At 64.2% G+C, this 16,874-nt stretch overlaps 1 protein-coding gene across 1 annotated transcript; it reads right to left on the bottom strand.

The window, feature by feature from the left end:
• Positions 1-2,171: 2,171 nt before the first annotated feature.
• On the bottom strand, positions 2,172-6,673 carry SNPH (syntaphilin). The gene is made up of 4 exons (XM_050907527.1): positions 6,630-6,673; positions 5,662-5,862; positions 3,982-4,131; positions 2,172-3,303 (listed from the first exon to the last, which is right to left on the bottom strand). Exons 1-4 carry the CDS (start codon positions 6,671-6,673, stop codon positions 2,172-2,174), a joined length of 1,527 nt encoding a protein of 508 aa, XP_050763484.1.
• Positions 6,674-16,874: the final 10,201 nt, after the last annotated feature.

Genomic DNA, 16,874 nt, shown 5'->3' on the forward strand with positions numbered 1-16,874 from the left:
TGACGCCGGCATGGGCGGCCTCCACGGCCAAGCCTGTGCACGCTCCTGGAAGCTTGGAGCGGGCACTGAAGGTACCCCCGCAGCATCCCCAAAAGAAGCTGTTTTAGCACAAAAACTCTCATCCCTACAGAGGCTGGTGGCTGCAGGGAGGCGCGGGGGGACCGCCAGCCCGTGATGTCCCCCGTGTCCCCCCGGCCCTCTCCTTCCTCTCATCAGCAGGGATGCAGCACATGCCTCCCCCTGTCCCGGGGTCCCCCCGTGTCGCCGCTCGGGCCAGCCCCCCTCGGGGCGGACGCCAAAGGCTGGCTCCAGCCAAAGCAGACACAGACCCAGCGACGTTTATTACATCCACCACAGACAGCGAGTACAGGACAGGGGAAACAAGAAAAGGGGGGTTACAGCTTTTTCAGTTCTGTATTTAAAAAATATATTATATAGATTTGTCTTTCAAATATAATCGTTACATTTATTTCTTGGCAAAGCTTTGGATAGTCTAACAGACATGTACACAGATCCACAAATACATTGCACAAGAGGCGTATATCCTAGCTCCGCTTACATCGGCTGCCCCGGCTGCCTTGCCACCGTTTCTCCCCGGATACTTCACCCGGCACCCGGTGCTGTGCCAGCGGCTGCCGCTGCCTCCACCGTCCCCAGCACGGGCAGAGCCGCTGCCCCGTGCCCCAGCCGCCGGACGGGGGATGCGGGGAAGCGTGGGGCACGTGGGACGCGGCGTGGGCCCCTACGGGGACCGGTGGATGCTGGCGCGTGGAGCATCGCCGTCTCCCAGGGCACGCGGCCAGTGGCACCCATGGGTGGTGGAGTGGGGTGGTGGGAGGGGGGGAACACTGTTAGTTCAAGTCACGAAGAAGCCACAGACATTCGTGGGGGTGGGAGCGTCGCGCGCCCCGGGGGGAGCCCCAAGTCTCACGCCTCGCCAGCCCCCGCTGAGCAATCCTTGCTGTCTTTGCTTTTCAAAAAAAAAAAAGGCATTTTTTTTTTTCCAGAGGCCACCAGCAAAACGGGGATTTGGCTGGGCTGGGGCAGGCAAAGGCGCTCGGCTCTGCCTGCACGGCTCTGCCTGCACAGCCCTGCCTGCACCCCCTCGCTGCCTCCCAGCAAAGGCATCCCTGAGCTCCAGCACAGGGTGGGATCACCGGCATCACCAGCGTTGCCGCTGCCAAAACCGCGAGAGCCCCTGGTCCCGCTCCACGGCGGCCAGAGCCAGGGCTGGGGGTTCCCCCCCCGCCTCTCAGCCCCCCCAACAACCGGGCTCCAGTCTGTACCAAAAAAGAGAAGTCAATATAGTGCAAAGCAAAGGGAGGGAGGGACCAAGGCTTCCTCTGGGGCTGCTCGGCCTCGCTCAGCGGCACGGGAGCCGCAGCCCGGTTCCGTCCCGGTGCGGGGAGGCATCTCCCAAGCAATGGGCGGCTTGAAGAGGGACCCGAGCAGGGCCCGGCCAGGGCACCGTCCCGCCGGAGGGAGGAGGACGGGCACAGAAGCGGGTCAGCAGGCTGGGGCGAAGGTGCCCCGCGGGCTCCCACCGCCTCCCGAACCAGTCCAGAGCTGGTCGCCGTGTCCAGGCGGGTTCCTGCCATCCTCCTGCCCGCAGCCAGACTTTGCTGTCACGGTGCAACCTGCACCTGGAGCAAGAAACGCAGCCGGGGCAGGGGGGTCCCGCTGTGGCCCCCCCCCAGGCTTTTCCCGCTGCCAGGCAGCTCCTCGCCATTGCCCGCCGGCGGCAGGGCTGGCTGCGGGGCAGGGCAAGGACAACTGGAAAGCGAGTGCAATGAAGGGAGAGCCCACCCGGTGGGTGCAGCCCCATAGCCCCCCCCCAGCAGCCAGAGGCACCACAGCAGCGGCCAGGCAGGGGCATCCATCGGGCGGGGGGGGGGTTGTAGCATGATGCTTGGTGCCACATCCCGCATCGCCGCTTGGCACCTCTCTTCCAGCAACAGTCCTTTCCCTCCCCCAAGACAAAGGAGCTGGGGGGGGGGGCAGCACCCACCGATGCACCCACAGACACCCCCCCCGCCTTGCTTTTTCCCACCCGCTGTGGCCGTATAACGAGCCGGAGCCGACGAAAGACCCCGAGGAGAGCGGGGACACGCCGGGGCTTTACAATCAGCGGTCGGGTCCGTGGGGGCAGGCGGGGGGGGTGGGGGTGGGTGTCAGGGCTGGGTGCTGCCCCCAGGGCTGGCGACGGGGCGACAGCCCATCCTGCGGATGGAGTGGAGGGCCACGGTGCAGCAGCCCCGCAGCAGCGAGCTGATGTTGTAGATGGGCTGGCCCTGCCGGCGCTGCGAGCGGCACAACCAGGCCACCGTGGGCACCGCCGGCACCACCACCGCCAGCAGATCCACGATGAAGTGGCGGCTCCAGTAGCTCTTGGAGGGGGCGGCTTCGCAGCCGGTCGCCTCCGTCGCCTCCTCCTCCACCACGCAGGCGATGGCCACGGAGGGGCTGGCGCTGGGGGGCTGCCGCACCGCTGGGTTGCAGGGGGCACCCCCCTCGGCCCCGGCACCCGCCGTCGTGGCGTCGGGCTCGGCCACCAGCAGGTCCGTGGCCCCGGTGGGGTTGGAGAGCTCGGGGCCGGGCATCATGTCTTCCATTTCGGAGACCCAGGCCGAGGTGGGGCTGCCTAAGCTGCAAGCCTGGGACTTCATCACCTTCTCCAGGATGGTGTCCAGGTCGGGCTGGCAGGGCACGAAGTCCGTCTGGATGGCCCGCTCCTGCATGCAGCTGGCCTGCACCCCGGCCTCCACGCCGCCCCGCAGCCCCAGCAGCTTCTCGTAGGTGGAGCTGGGGGGCAGGTGGGTGCCGGGCTCGCCCCCCACCTCCAGCGGGTCCGTGTGGCCGGGAGCCTCCTCCGCCCCGGCGAAGCCGCTGTCGGCCCCCTCGTCCAGCGAGATGGTCTGCGAGCCCCCCACGTTGCGGTCCCCGGCCCCTTGGTCGCTCAGCTTGGTGTAGGTGGAGCTGCGGGTGAGGGATCGAGCCGGGGACCCCCCGGCCGATTCACCGGCCCCCTCCTCCTTCAGCGCCCCATTCTGCGCCACCTCCATGCTATGCAGCAGCGTCTCCAGCTTCTTGTTCTGGATGTTGATGTCCACGAAATACTTCTGGAGCCCCTTGTCCTTCTCCAGCAGGTTGTTCTTCACCGTGTCGATGACCTGCTTCAGCTGCTTGATCTCCTTGCGGGCCTCCTTCAGCGCCAGCTGGGCCTCCACGCGGTGGCACTCCTCCTCGATCCAGTCCTCCTGCATCCGCGACAGCTGCGTCTTCAGGTCCTCGATCTCAGCATCCCTGCGAGAGACGGGGAGGGCACCGCCGCGGCGCTGAGGGGGCTGCGGGGCCAGCCCTGTCCTCACGTACCCGGCCCTGAGCCGGAGCCAGATCACCCAGTAACGCTCGCGGCTGGGACCCAGGGATGGATCCAGTGGTTCGGGGACCCTCGGGAGCGATGCTCGGGGACCCTCGGGAGCGATGCTCAGCCCTCTCCCGGAGGGGATGCAGAGCCCAGGGCTCCCGAGAGCTGCGTGGGGACAGGCGGGTGGCCCGGGCGGGCGCGTGGCAGCTGGCACGCCGGCGAGGACGTGCCTAAGCCCGAGAGGAGCAGATGGGGATTAACCACCCTCTGACGCTGAAATTCAGAAAAAGCGCGGCAGAGACTTAACCGGGGGCTCAGGGGAGGGCGCAGCCCCCGCAGGTGGGACGTACGGGCTCCGTGGGCCCCAAATCCGCGGCTCCCTGGTTGGACGGGCAGCAATGCCAGATGCCCACTTGCCTGCAACGCTGCTGCAAAGCCATGAACCCGGTGCCTGGGCACGAGCCCGAGGACAAGATGCAGCGCTGGGAACCAAGAGCCCCCAGAAGGACCAGTCCCATACAGGAGCTGCCGCTGCGGGTGGTGATGGCTGGTGCCGGGACCCTTCCCGGCGGCTCCCGTGCCAGGGGGTCTGCGCCCGCTGCTCCCATGCTCACCTGTCCTGCAGCCGCTCCTGCGTGTCCTTCAGGCGAGCTTTCAGGTGCCTGATGCAGACCTCCTTCTGCTGCAGGGGCGTCAGGTACTGCTCCGGCGTCGGCGGCTTTATCCCATGGTTGTCGCTGCAGAGGTTGTACTTGGCCGAGCGCCTGTGGGGACACAGACGTCACCCACCCGCCGGTGCCAGCACCGGCATGGGCTCGGTGGAGGGACCCCAAGGGAGACGCCTGCTTTTGGGGTGCAGGTGTGGTGCAGCCCCGTTGCGCATCCCAAAGGAGCCCTGCAGGCGGGAGGGGCAGGGTGGGTGTCTCAGGGTGCTGTGCTGCCGGCGGGAGGGTGGGCTCAGCGGCCGCGGGCAGCTCTGCAGAGCTGCAGGCTTCGCCGGGGCAGTGGGTGCATGAGCAGAGCTGGGAGCAGGCGGGTGCCAAGAGCTCTGTGTACCCAGAGCGAGCTTTCCGGGGAATAACAGCTGCGGATGGAGACCCCAGGGTGGGATCAGCCCTGTCAGAGATGGAGGCGGAAGGTGGGTAATGGGAGGGTTCGGAACGGAGCAGGTCTGGAGCTGGCGGCTGTCCTGCCTGTGGAAAGCAAGCCAAGGCATCCGGCATCTGCTCCGGGCTGGACCAGCGGCACGTCCGGACCTTCCTCGTGCCGCCACCGGGGCGGATGAGGTGACGTCTCTGGCCCAAAGCCCAGGGCAGCGTGGAGAGCAGGGGCTGGCCAGGGCCAGGGCTGCATGGCGGGGCTGGGAGGCACGCAGAGAGCTGTGCACAGCACGAGACGCTCCGGCATTGCAGCAGGGCGAACCAAAACCCCTGTGCATCGCAGCGGGGCGGTGGGTACTCTCCGTGCATGGCAGCAGGGCAGCCCAAAACCCCCACGCACGGTGGCAGGCAGCCCAGCAGCCTTCGGCCAGAGACATAACCATCGCGTTAGGAGCAGCCAGGCAGGACCGTGGCCTTGCAATGCCCTGCGGCAGCAGGACGGCCACCGCTCCCTGCCCCTCATATCCTCCCAGATTTGATGCCACCTCTGGGAGCTGGAAGGTGGTGGGGGACAAGCGGGAGCAGCCCAGCCTGGGGACGAGCCGTGCTCCCTGCAGCAGCACACCAGCAGCCTGAAACACTGGCATAGGCTGCAGTACCTGCGGGGCTGGGGCCAGTGCCCGTTCCGCAGCTCGGTGCCCGGCTGTTTATGCCCCAAGCGCACCGGGAGCTCCCCGCTGAGAAGCCAGGCTGCCGCCAGCTCTCGCCAGACCTCCACCGAGCAGCACGAGGGGATGGAAACGAAGCTCTTGTCCACCATGCCTTTGGTCCTGAAGGACCTGGGGTGCTCCTTGGGGTGCAGGAGCAGCGGGAGGGACGCGTGCAGCGTGCAAGCCACAGCCACGGCAGGACGGAGGGAAGGGGACGGGGTGCTGGGCTGGCAGGCGGGGGGACGGGGAGGAAGAAGACACGACAACGGTGGCGGAGAGGTTTGGAGGAGGATGGTGGGGGTCTTTGCGAGACACACCAGCGGCTCCACCGGTTCCGGCTCCCCCAGCCGCCAAGCACACAGCCTCGCTCCACCGGCCTTTGTGCTCCTGTCCCTGCCGGGCACCGGCACCGGCAGCACGGGTGCTGCTCCCCCCTGCCCGGGGGCACCCAGCAGCCGCCCTGGGGCCATGGGTGATGGGTTACCTTGGGGTGGGGCTGCTGTCGCTGCCCTTGCAGGAGCCAGAATTGCTGCTGCTGCTCAGCGAGGAGGTGCCGTAGGTGTCCCTCCCGGGGGGCGAGGGGCGCCTGGAGGCAGGGAGAAGAGGCTGTGTCTCAGGCCGAGTGGCTGAGGGCGCTGAAGACTTAAAGAAGGAGGCAAAGCCACTCCGTCCATAAACCCCGCGACTGCCAACCACCACACCGAGAACACACAAGACAAAAGGACAAAACAAACAGCAGGGATCAAAATGGCACGGACACGGCGACGGGCACAAAGGCAGGGCTGGGGGGGGCTGCCCACCCACTCTCCCCCCCCCCCCCCCCACCAGCGTGGCATTCCCTGGATGCCGGCATGGCATCCCTGCACCCTGAGGACCAGGAGCCCCTTGGGAGCCCCCCTGGGAGCATGGCCCTGGCAGAGCTCGAGCCACCCCGCTGCCTGCTGCCAGGTCAGCACCTACACGTGGGCAGATCTGCCTTCTCTCTCTGCCCAATACCTAAATAACGGCAACCCAGGTCATGGAGACATTTGGAGGGGAATAATTGCTTTTTTCCCCCTCTCTTTTTTTCCCCCTCTTGCTCTTTATCACTGCAGCTCAAGGAGAGGCTTTTCAAGGGCTAACACACCTCCCAGCTTCACCGCCCCGGGGCCAGGGCCCTCCGCCACCGCCTGCCTTTGCCCGGACGGACAGAGGGGTCGGTCCCGGCTGTGGCAGAGACGGACAGAGAGGGACAGGGGATGCAGCACTCGGGGGGGCTGCATGCACAGATGGGGAAGTGCTGTGCGGTGGGCAGCGACATGCAACCCCCCGAAAACCGGGCTGGGGGTCCGTGCTGCAAAGTGGCAGCTCGTGGTGTAGGTGGGGATCGTTCCCTCCCTGCTGCCAGCCGGGAGAAGTGCCGGGCAGGCGCCGGTGCCCGGTCCCAGGGCCCAGAGGCCGAAGCATATTCACCTTCGCGATCCGGTGGACGAGCGTCTGCTCCCCGGCAGAGACATTGCCGCGGTGCCGCAGGTCCTGGGCGCGGGGGAACTGCGGGTTAAACGCAACAGAGAGAGGAGGTGAAGGAGGTGCATGGTTCCTGGTGAGACGGGAACCATGCAAAGCGCCGGCACAGGGGTGAGCCCCTGCACCAGGGCATCAGTTTAGTCCCCAGGGCCTCCTGTACAGGGACAGATGTGGACTGCATCCCCTGCACATCTGGGCTGTGCTCCCTGCCTGCTTCCCCCAGCCCAGGAACACCGGGATGCTGCATGCCCCGGGTCCTGCCCTGGCACGGCATGCTGCGGGCACAGGGTGAGCGCTTTCTTAATTTATAAGGCAAAACAGAAGCACAGCAGGTACCTGCCCATGGCCTAAAGCCCCTTTCCCGCCAGTCTCCAGACACAGGACAAGCTTTCCCCTGATCCCAGGTCCCCGTCCCTGTCGGGGAAGGGAGGTCTGCCACAGGGACACAGGCTGCCTGCAGCGGTGGCATTACTCGGGGCAGAGATGGGACAAGGGCTCTGACACCCAGCCCCAGACCTCGACGAGTTTCTGCCCGGGCAGGCGGCTGCTTTTTCTTAATTAAGTCAGAATCACCCGTTCACCAGTGAAATCAGGTAAGGAAGCACAGATCCCTGCGTGATGCGGCAGCAGCAGCTAATCCCTCGGGAAACCCAGAGCCCATTTTCCTGTAAATAAATAGGCCAGATCCAGAGGCTCGTAGCAACCGGCGGGAGCTGCTCCAGGAGGCAGCACCTCGGGCACACGCAGGGATGTGAACTGCTGCAGCGGAGGGGAGCTACGGAAAGCATCCGCTCCGCACGGCCATCCCGCCGAGCACCCCATGGCACCGCCGTGATGCCCCACCGCGCTCATGGGCTGCCGGGGAGAGCCGGGCCGGGGGCACCGTGTGGGCCCCCCCCCATCCCCAAGCCCATTCGTGATGCCGGTGTTTGTCCCAGATTTTGGCAGCTCCAGCCCAGAGCAAGGCGAGCGATGGGACCGGTCAGCTGATAATCGATGGGCGACTGGAAATGCTCAGTGCTGCTCGGCCCCGGTCCAGGGGAGCGTGAGGAGCGGGACAAGAGGGGGAGGCAGGAGAGGAGGAGGGAGCACAGCCAGCTCACCCCGATGCAGCCTTTTGCATTTGCCACCCCAGGGTTGTTTTTTCCAGGCTACCTCCTGCCTAATGCTCACAGCCCACAGCGGCCAGCCCAGGCCTCCCCTCTGCCCAGGATTTGCCGCTCCCTGATCCCCAAACCAGGGCACCAAAGAGCCCAGAGAGCCGGAGCAGAGGAGCTGGCGATGTGCAGCCACGGTGAGTCCCCAGCCCCGGCAGGCACGGTGCCCCACACCAGGGCGATGCCAGCATCCCCAGGACACAGCGACCAGGATTTGGGGGTCCTGCTGCTCCTCTCCGGGATGGATTTGTCAGGGAAGGACCTGGGCAGGGGGAGGCAGCGCTCTGCCCTGCCGGATAACTGCTCCCGGGTTGACAGCATGCACGGCTGGGTGGCTGCAGGCTTTGCTAATGCAGCAGCATGAATCAGCATCCAGCGCGAGAGCCGAGCATGGCCCCGGCGCCGGCGGGAGCATCCTCCGGCAGCGCCATGCGGGGCTGCGGCACAGCCCAGGCTCCGGCTGCGGGGCCCTGCAGAGCTGGGCAGCGGGGCCAGCCCGTCCCTTGGTTTTCATGCTGCAGGGAGCTCCCCAAGCAGCTCTCAGGCAGGGCTTTAGGGAGATTTGCGGCCACGGGGGTTAACTCCTCGCCCCCTCGCAGCCCCAAGCCCCGTGCCCTGGCCCGACGCAGCCCCGCGGTACCCGGCATCGCCGCTGCCTCCTGCTCTTCCCCGTTCACAGCAGTTACCCGCACGCCAAACCGCTCTGCTCAGGGCTCCCTCTGCGCTCCATTAACGTGCAGCACCAGGCAAGTGCCAGCACCGCAGACGGCACGCGTGCATCCGGCACACGGGCTGGTACCGCGACGGGGGCTCCTGCGAGCACCCCACGCTGCACCCCAGGCACCTGCCCCAGCATCTGCAGCCGGGAACGGCTCTGTGGGGAAGCCTGGATTCGGCCTCGCGCCCGGTGAGCTCAGTTCCTCCTCTTCCTCCTCCCACTGCTGCAGACTCGCCTGGCGCCCACGCTGAGGCTCGATGCCTCTCGCGGTGCCGGCAGGTTTCGGGGGGTGAGAAATTCAGAGCAGCCCCATGCTGCTGCTGCAGGGAGCCTGGCCGAGGTCTGCCAGCGGGCACCGAAATCCCGTGGAGGGGGGAGCACCCTCCTGCGCCCTGCCCGGGTCCCTGTCTCACAAAGACGATGGGCTGCGCATCCCCTCCCGGCTGGGTACCAGCTCTGCCTCGCCAGGCTGCCCCAGGGTGGCTTGAACAAGCAGGCTTGAATTTAATCACTGGTAATAAATTGTCACCGTCTTTATTCCCAAAGAATCAATGGGCCATTTCAGTCTCCCCAAAAGCCTCACCGTGCCCACGGGCTGCCAAGGACAAGGCAGGTTGGGCAGACTTAGCACCAAAGCTGAAAACACACCTTCCCACACCATACGTGGCTACTTTCAGTCTAAAGGCAGAGGGAATTACTTATTCGCACTCAGAATTACCACTGTCGCATGGACCAGGATGAGCAGCCACAGCACGAAGGGAGCCTCGCCATGAAAGCATGAGAAAACCCAAGATTTATCATCTTTATCACATTTGAAATGCAAGAAAGGGAGCAGCAGTGAAGACCTCTGCTTTTCCGGTGATTTGCAGAGGGGTCTGCTCCCGCAGAGGGGCTGCCCCTGCCCTCCCGCGGGACCCGGCCCCCACCTCCCTGCAATGCCTGGCACTTCGGGGGGCTCCGGCTCGCTGCCACGGCTGCTCATCGATTAGGCATTAGGAAAAACACAGGGCGAGGAAATGAAAAGCGTTCAAAGACGAATAACCGCCTCCCCAGCAAGGAAGACGACGGCAGCCGCGAGGGCCAGGAAGCACAAGGGAGTAACCAAGAGCAGGTCACTAAAATCCAAAACCCACCTCATAGATGGGGCTCGGGGCAGGAGCCAGAGCCAAGCTGCAAGGGCAAGCAGAAAAGAAGAAACCCCATAAAAACATGGGGGTGGAAAGCAACCCAAGCCGGGGCAGAGGGTGGGCAGGCTCGTTGCTCCATGTCAGAAGCATCGGGGACAGGGCCAGCAGAGCTGCCCACGGCCGGCCCCGTGCAGGGAAGGCAGCTCCCGCTCAGCATGGGGACAAAACCCCAAAAACGAACGTCGGGAGCCTCAGCAGCGGGAGAGGAAACCTGCGGGGCCGGAGGATGACGTGCCACTGCCAGCGACTCTGGGTCTGCAAACCCCAAGTCATGCAAAGGGTGGATGAGATAAAGCCAGGCCTCACGTGCCAGCCAAGATGCCCAACCGAGAGCCAGTGTGGGGAACGGATTCCCTCCGCCTTATTTTCTTCTTTGCAGAACGCGGAACATGGGGAACGTCTTGCAGGACACAGAATAAATGCGGTAGAATCCCTTGCTTGTGGGTTGATCCTTACAGAGCCGACAAAAACTGCTTGTGCCCCCGAAGAGAGGACGTGTCCATGGCACAGGCTCCGGAGAGACCCCGAGCAGCTCTAACCTGGCATCAGAAACCGGCGCTGAGCCCAGCGACACAAACTGCAAACGCTAATCCCCGCAGCCAAAGAGTTCACCTCCGCACCGTTACCCCACCGAGACGTGCAGTCCCGGCTCCGTAGCGCAGCCCGGGCTCGCAATGATACAGAGATTTTAACAGCCACTGCCAGGGTGAGTGCACAGGCACCGGAAGCGAGGTTACGGCGATTTGGGGAGTGCCGGCTTGTCCCCGTGCCGGGGGGGGACACACCAGTTGGACCCTGCTCAGCGCAGCACCTCTGCGGCCGCTCTCGCTCCGCGGGGATGCTGGTACGGGCCAGGGTCTGACGATCCAACTTACACCAGATCCAGAGATCATGCTGCAAACCAGCTATACGTGTTTCAGCATCTTGCAAACCACCCCAAAACGCAGCTCGGGGGACAGGCAGGATGAACGCTGCCCGTTGCGAGGTCTGACACTCTCTCCTGGAGCCACCGACAGCAAAACTGCCTGCGAATCTCCCGGCCCATAGCAGAACAGAAAGGCAGCTCTTTTAAAAACAACAGCACAAAATAGTGCTTATTCTGTGCAACAGAATTAGCCTGGGGAATTCACGCTAAATAAAAGCGATGGTCCTTGATAAGGAAACAGCCGGAGTTACAGCACGAAAAGCTGAGACCCCACGCAGGGTGGGATGGAGCACAGCCCGGCACAAGAGCCTCTCGCCCCCAGGAGTGGGAGACCCCCCTCACCGGCACGTTGTGCCGTAGCCGCTCCGAGCACTTTCCGTGCCTGCTGCGGTCAGCAGCGCTCAGCCCCAGGCCGGGCTCAGCCCCAGGCCGGGCTCAGGCAGCCGCTGCTCCTCGCTGCACCGGTAACAGCGTCTGGCACCCCCAGGCACGGCACGTGCCCCGTCCCCGCCAGCACAGGTCACTCAGCTTTGGCATGTTCCCTTGGGGCCGAGAGCCCCCCACGCTGCCACCCCCCGGGGTGGGTGACACCATGGGGCTCCGGGTGCTCCCGAGCTGCATCCCCCGGTGAGTCCCCAGCTCCCGCCGGCCGCAGAGGGGATCTGGGGCAGTGCTGACCCACAGATCACACCACGACGGCGATGCAAGGCGCGAGGGGTGGCAGAGCGGTGACAGAGTGCCAGCAGAGCACCCCGAGGCTCAGCCCGGCGCCTCGGGGGAGGAATTCCCCAAGAATTGTGGCTCAGCCATCATTTTGGGATTGCTGCCCTGCAGAGATGCCTCTTTGGCTTGAACCATGGCTTCCCCGCGCCATGCTCGATCCTCCAGCCGTGCCAGCGATGGACAGACGGGGCTGGGCAGGTATCGCCCGTCCTTGAAGCTTCCTGCATGGGAAACGGGGCCACGGGACCCCTGGAGAGACCCTCGCCATCGGCTCGGTGAAGCCTCTGATGTTTCCTCAGCCGGTTCCTCCGGGGGGTTTGCCACCGCAGGCTCTCGCTTCCGAGGCGTCTCTCTTTGCTCGACTTCTGCAGGGTTCAGAAGGAACCAGCGGCTGCGCTGGCCCGAGCTGCCCCACCAGCTCGTCCCGTCCCCGCGGGGAACACACAGAGAAAGGTGTGAGAGCAGGCGGGCTCGTTTGGCAGCCCCAGCCCTCGGCACGCAGCCGCCCGGGCCCAGCAGCCGCTGAATTTCCCCGGATTTCTCGCTCACTGCTTCCTTTGTCGGGGTTCCCATCACCCTGCCCGCTGCCGGATCCCCTTGTTTTCCTTGACACATCCTGCGTTAGGAGCGTTTTGCAATGGTGGCACCAAGCCCAAGCATCTAAGAGCAGCTTTACTGATTCTGCAGAAACCTCGGGAGAAGAACCGTGCCCGGCACACGCTGGTGGGCACCTTCCCTGCGGGTCCCTCCCCATATTTTCAGCCTTCCAGTACTAACAAGATTAAAAGCAGAGAGCAACAGGGGGAGGGAAATCACAGCTTCGTTTTTCCAAGGAACAAAAAGGGCTCCCGAGGAGACCTCCCTGCCTTTCCGACACGGGCTCTGCTTTTCCTTCACACTAAAAATAAGCAAAGCGCTGAACATGGCAAACAACCAGCAACCTGATTTGGGACAGAGCGCTGCGTCCCTGGGAACAGCGGCAATGCCAGGATCGGTTTGTGTTTGAAAAGGGACTGGGATGCAGTTGGGTGGCCGTGGGAAGGAGCAGGACCCGGCAGCCGGGGCCGAGGCCGGCAGAAGTCCGGCGAAGGAGGGGGTCAGCACCGCGGGCACCATCCGAGCTGCCGGAGGCAAACACCGGCTGCCTGGTGCACAGCGGTGACCGTGTCTGCGCTCCTTCTTCTGCCACGGGAGATTTTTTTGGGAGACAGGGGCTGCTTTGCTCCTGCTTGGGAGTTTCCAAGGGAGCGGCGATATCTCCAGGGGCTGGGAAACTCTGCTCCCTGCTCCAGCACAGACGGAGCTCATCCCAAAGCAGGCAGAGCTTCACCTGGGTCCCGGACAGAGGGAGATGCTCCAGTTCACGCCAGAGCCGAGTGCTCGGGGCAAGAGCAGGGACAAAACACACAGGATGTTTATGCAACGCCACCAGAAAAATCAATTTTGCTAAGAGTTGTTGTATCACGTAACGAAACACAGGAGCATCTCCTTTTATTCTCTTGTTTGTTATAAAACGCTGAGTTGACACCCAGAGATTACAGGAAAATAGAGACCATTCGAAAAGATCGGGTTATGCAGCTCATCGCTTTTCCAGCTGACCCGGCTGCAGCGCCAAACGGGGAGGTGGCAATTCCTGGCCCTCATTAGCTAAAAATAAGGTGCCTGAGCAGAGGGAACAGGCTGGTCTCTTGCTGGGGCCTCTGGAGGCAAAGGGAAAAGAGCTCCATGACAAATGCTGTAGCAGCAGCAGTTGCCATGAGAGTAGGAGCAGGATACCCGGGATGCAGACCCTACGGTCTTACCCAAGGCTGGGAAGGTCGGTGGGTTGGGGATGCACGTGAGGTTACGCCCCACAGCCCATCCCGTGCTGGTGCCCTGCCGGGGAGCCGAGCGGAGGACCCATAAGCATAAAGAAGAGCCCGCTCCTTTGGGATATGCAGGCAAAAACATGGAAGAGAAATCCAGCTTCCAGCGCAACAGCTACTCCTCCCCTCCGCACGCCCGCACCGTCTCGGTGCGGTGGAAGCAGGTCTCCCCTAACCACCACCCACCTCGAACGAGGGCTGGGAAAGACGGCGGTGACGGAGGATTAGCCCCAGGTCCCCGCACCGCTGGAGTGGCCTACTTTAACAACATGCCAAATCTCCGGCCTCAGCCCGCTGCAACGGTGCGAGCACAGGCACTGCCCCCTCCTGACCCCCCCAGCCAGGGACCTCTGCAGCCCTGGAAACCAGGATTTGCACCTTCCTGCACAAGGTCGCGGCACGACGCACCCCTTGCCTACGGAGGGTGGGAACGCCGGTATTTTAGCAGCACAACAAACGCACAGCAGCGGGTTTCTGTGCGACAACCGGGCAGCACTGACCTTGCGGGGAGGAGAGAGAAGGAGCACCCGGCTCATCAATCAGCTCGTCTATTTGCTGTATCCCTTCGGAGATGGAGCATTAAGCCATTAAATAATAAAATCACAATTGCACAGCAGCTCCGGCTCCTGCAATGCCCCATGGTGCCGGGAGACGCGTTTGGATGCTGCACGAGCAGATGCGGGTCTGGTGCATGCAGGGAGGGTCTGGTGCATGCAGGGAGGGTCTGGTGCATGCAGGGAGGGTCTGGTGAGCGTGATGTGCGTCCGATGCATGCTATGTGGGTCCAGCGCATGCAATATGGGTCCGGTGCTTCTGATGCAGGTCCGGTGTGCGTAATATGGGTCCGGGTGCTTGCAATGTGGGTCTGGTACATAAGATGTGGGTCTGGCGAGTGTGACATGGGTCCGGTGCATGCCGTGGGGGTCCGGTGCATGCAATGCAGGTCGAGTGTGTGCGTGCTGCGGGTCTGGCGGGTGTGATGGGGGTCCGGCGCACGCCGTGGGGGTCCGGTGCATGCAATGCGGGTGTGCTGCGGGCCCGATGCGTGACCCGCCCCAAGCACCCTCTGCCCCGCGGACAGCCCCCCCCGGCCCCCCCTCCCCTCCCCGCCCCCCCCGATGCGGAGCGGCGCTGGCATCCCCGTGCTGCGGGGCTCCCCCCCCCGAGTCTGCAGCCCGAAAGGGATGAGTCACGGCGGCCGCGGGCCCCCCCCCCCGCCCGCCCCGCACCCCGCTCACCTGCGCGGGGCCCCGCCGGTGTCCGGGGCCGCAGCGGCGGCGGCGGATGGAGGGGGGGGGAAGGGGGGGGGGAAGAGCTCAGCGACCTGGCGGGGAAGGGAGAGAGCGGGCGGTGAGCGGCGGCTGCGCGGGGCGCGGTGCGGAGCGCGGTGCGGTGCCGTGCGGCCCCCCCCGCCCTCCCCCGCCTCCATCACCTGCGCCGGCCTCCATGGGTGCGGCGGGGCGGCCGGGGAGCGCGGCGGCGGCGGGAGGGAAGGATGGAGGGAGGGAGGGAGGAGGAGGGGAGGGAGGGATGAGCCTTGCAGCTGCGTAATTTGCCTCCCTCCTCTGCGCTCTTAAAGCGACGGCGGCGCGGGTGCCCCCCCCCGCCGGGTTTTCCCCCGTTTCTATGGCAACTCCTGTCTGCCGGGGCGCAGCGCTCCTCCCCTCCGCCCCCCCAAAATAAAGCCGCTTTTTGAGGTCCCTTCCCGGCAGCGGAGTCCCGCGGGCCGGGAGCTCCCTGCGCCCGGGGCCGGTCGGCGGCGGGTCGCGCTCGGCTCCTTTCCCCGCGTAACCCCGGAGGAGGAGGAGGAGGAGGAGGAGGAGGAGGAGGAGGAGGAGGAGGAGGAGGAGGAAGGGGAAGGGGGGGGGAGCAGCCCCGCGCTGCCGCCACCCGGCCCTTGGAGTCCCGCCAGCGTCGTAATTTTCATCCAACCAGTCCAACTCCGAGGAGATCCGTGCGCCTAATTAATGACGCACTTTCATAGGGTAAAATAAAGAAAAAAAGGAAAATCGTTGCCTCATTTCGATACCTACGGGCCCGTCCGGTGGCAGCCAGACCGCCAGCTCCCGGGCTGGGGTAGAAAAGCAGCAACGCTGAGCCGCTGCGCAGGGCTCGCATTCGGAGCGGGTTCTCGCAGCGCCCTGCTCGCTTGGTGGGAAATCGTGCTGGCAGTGACTGGCGCGGCGAATCTCTCACGCGCAGTCTGGTTACTCGCGGCGCTACCCACACGTTTCCTTCTGTAGCTGTCAAGCTTCACCTTTCCAAATTATTTAATGAGCAAGCACCCAGGGCGAGGCTGCTCGGCGCTGACTGGGAGCCACCGAGCGACTTCTTGAGGCCCGCGTGGCAAGCAGCGGGGCTTCGGCTCCAGCTCTGCTCTGGTGACCGCAGCTGAGAGCGCCCGAGGTCGGCTGCGGCCACCCCTCCAGAGACGGGGAGAACGGCGAGATGCACGCATACATACACCTGTGGTACAGATACGCACCTAACATCCTACGTGTATGCACGGACATATAGACTAAGGGTGGGGAAACTGTTCGCACGTCGGCAAGGCCGGAGCGAAACCTACTCCGAGTTTGGATCTGGACCCGAGTCCAGCAGCCGAGCACGGCTGGGCGGGATGGAAAGCCAAGCCGCGGCCTCACGCGGTGCGGAGGGACGCAGAGCTCGCCGCTCGCCAGCGCGCTGGGCTCCCTTCGTAACTCCCCCGCCGTTATTTCGGAGTTCTGACAAACCTGGTTTGTAAATACGCGCGAGTCTTTCTTCCCGGACTATCTCCTGCAAGATTTGTACCTTATTTATTCCGATACACAGACTGTTTTCAATGTGTATATATATCCTGCCTCTCGTTTATTCCTGCCTGCCTCCTGCCCGCCTCCAGCCGCCTTTTGTTTCCCTCTTTCCTGGTGAATCCAACGCACAGCCTCTCTCCTCGAAAGGAAAATTAATGAGTGATCGCATCTGCTGCCACCGGAGCTGCTCTTACCCGGTGGCGGTGGCAGACGTGGCGCGGGCAGCAGCTCTGGTGTGAGATGCAGAGTCATTTCGGATGGCTTTTGGGGGGGAGGAAAATGGTTTCTCCTTCCCTCCCCAGCCTGCAGCGCTCAGTTTCCCGGGATGCGGGAGCAGGGGGCTCAGCGGGAGAGGCACCGCGCCGGCAGGGATTAGGTCTGCTGCGGGGGAACGAGGGAGAGGTTTTCACTCCTCCTCCTGCCGCGGGCTCGCTGCCAAAACGCTGAGGGGGGAGATTTGGAGAACCAAACCCCTTCCTCACCCCGGGTCGGTACTCGACACCGGAACAAAACCGCCAGGCCTGGCCCCAAGGAGGAGAGGGGAAACGAGCCGCTCTCGATTACACGCTTGGCCTGGGCTACGCTTGGAGAGCGTCGCTCCTGCTGGCATCAGAAAAGGAAAATACCGTTTCTTTTGCAGAAAATGGAAAGGTTTTGACCAAACAGGGTCACTTTTCCCTCCTTTACACCCAGAAAAGTAACCCCTCAGAGAACCGTGGCGAAGGCTTCTTATCGCTTATTTGATCAAATATTCCTAGGTGGGAAAAAAGAAACGCAACTGGAACAAGCCCCGCAAGCAGCCAGCCCCAAGCCCAACCCGTCCC

This window comes from Gymnogyps californianus, chromosome 17 (genome assembly GCF_018139145.2).
Source record: "Gymnogyps californianus isolate 813 chromosome 17, ASM1813914v2, whole genome shotgun sequence".
Classification (NCBI taxonomy): Eukaryota; Metazoa; Chordata; class Aves; order Accipitriformes; family Cathartidae; genus Gymnogyps; species Gymnogyps californianus.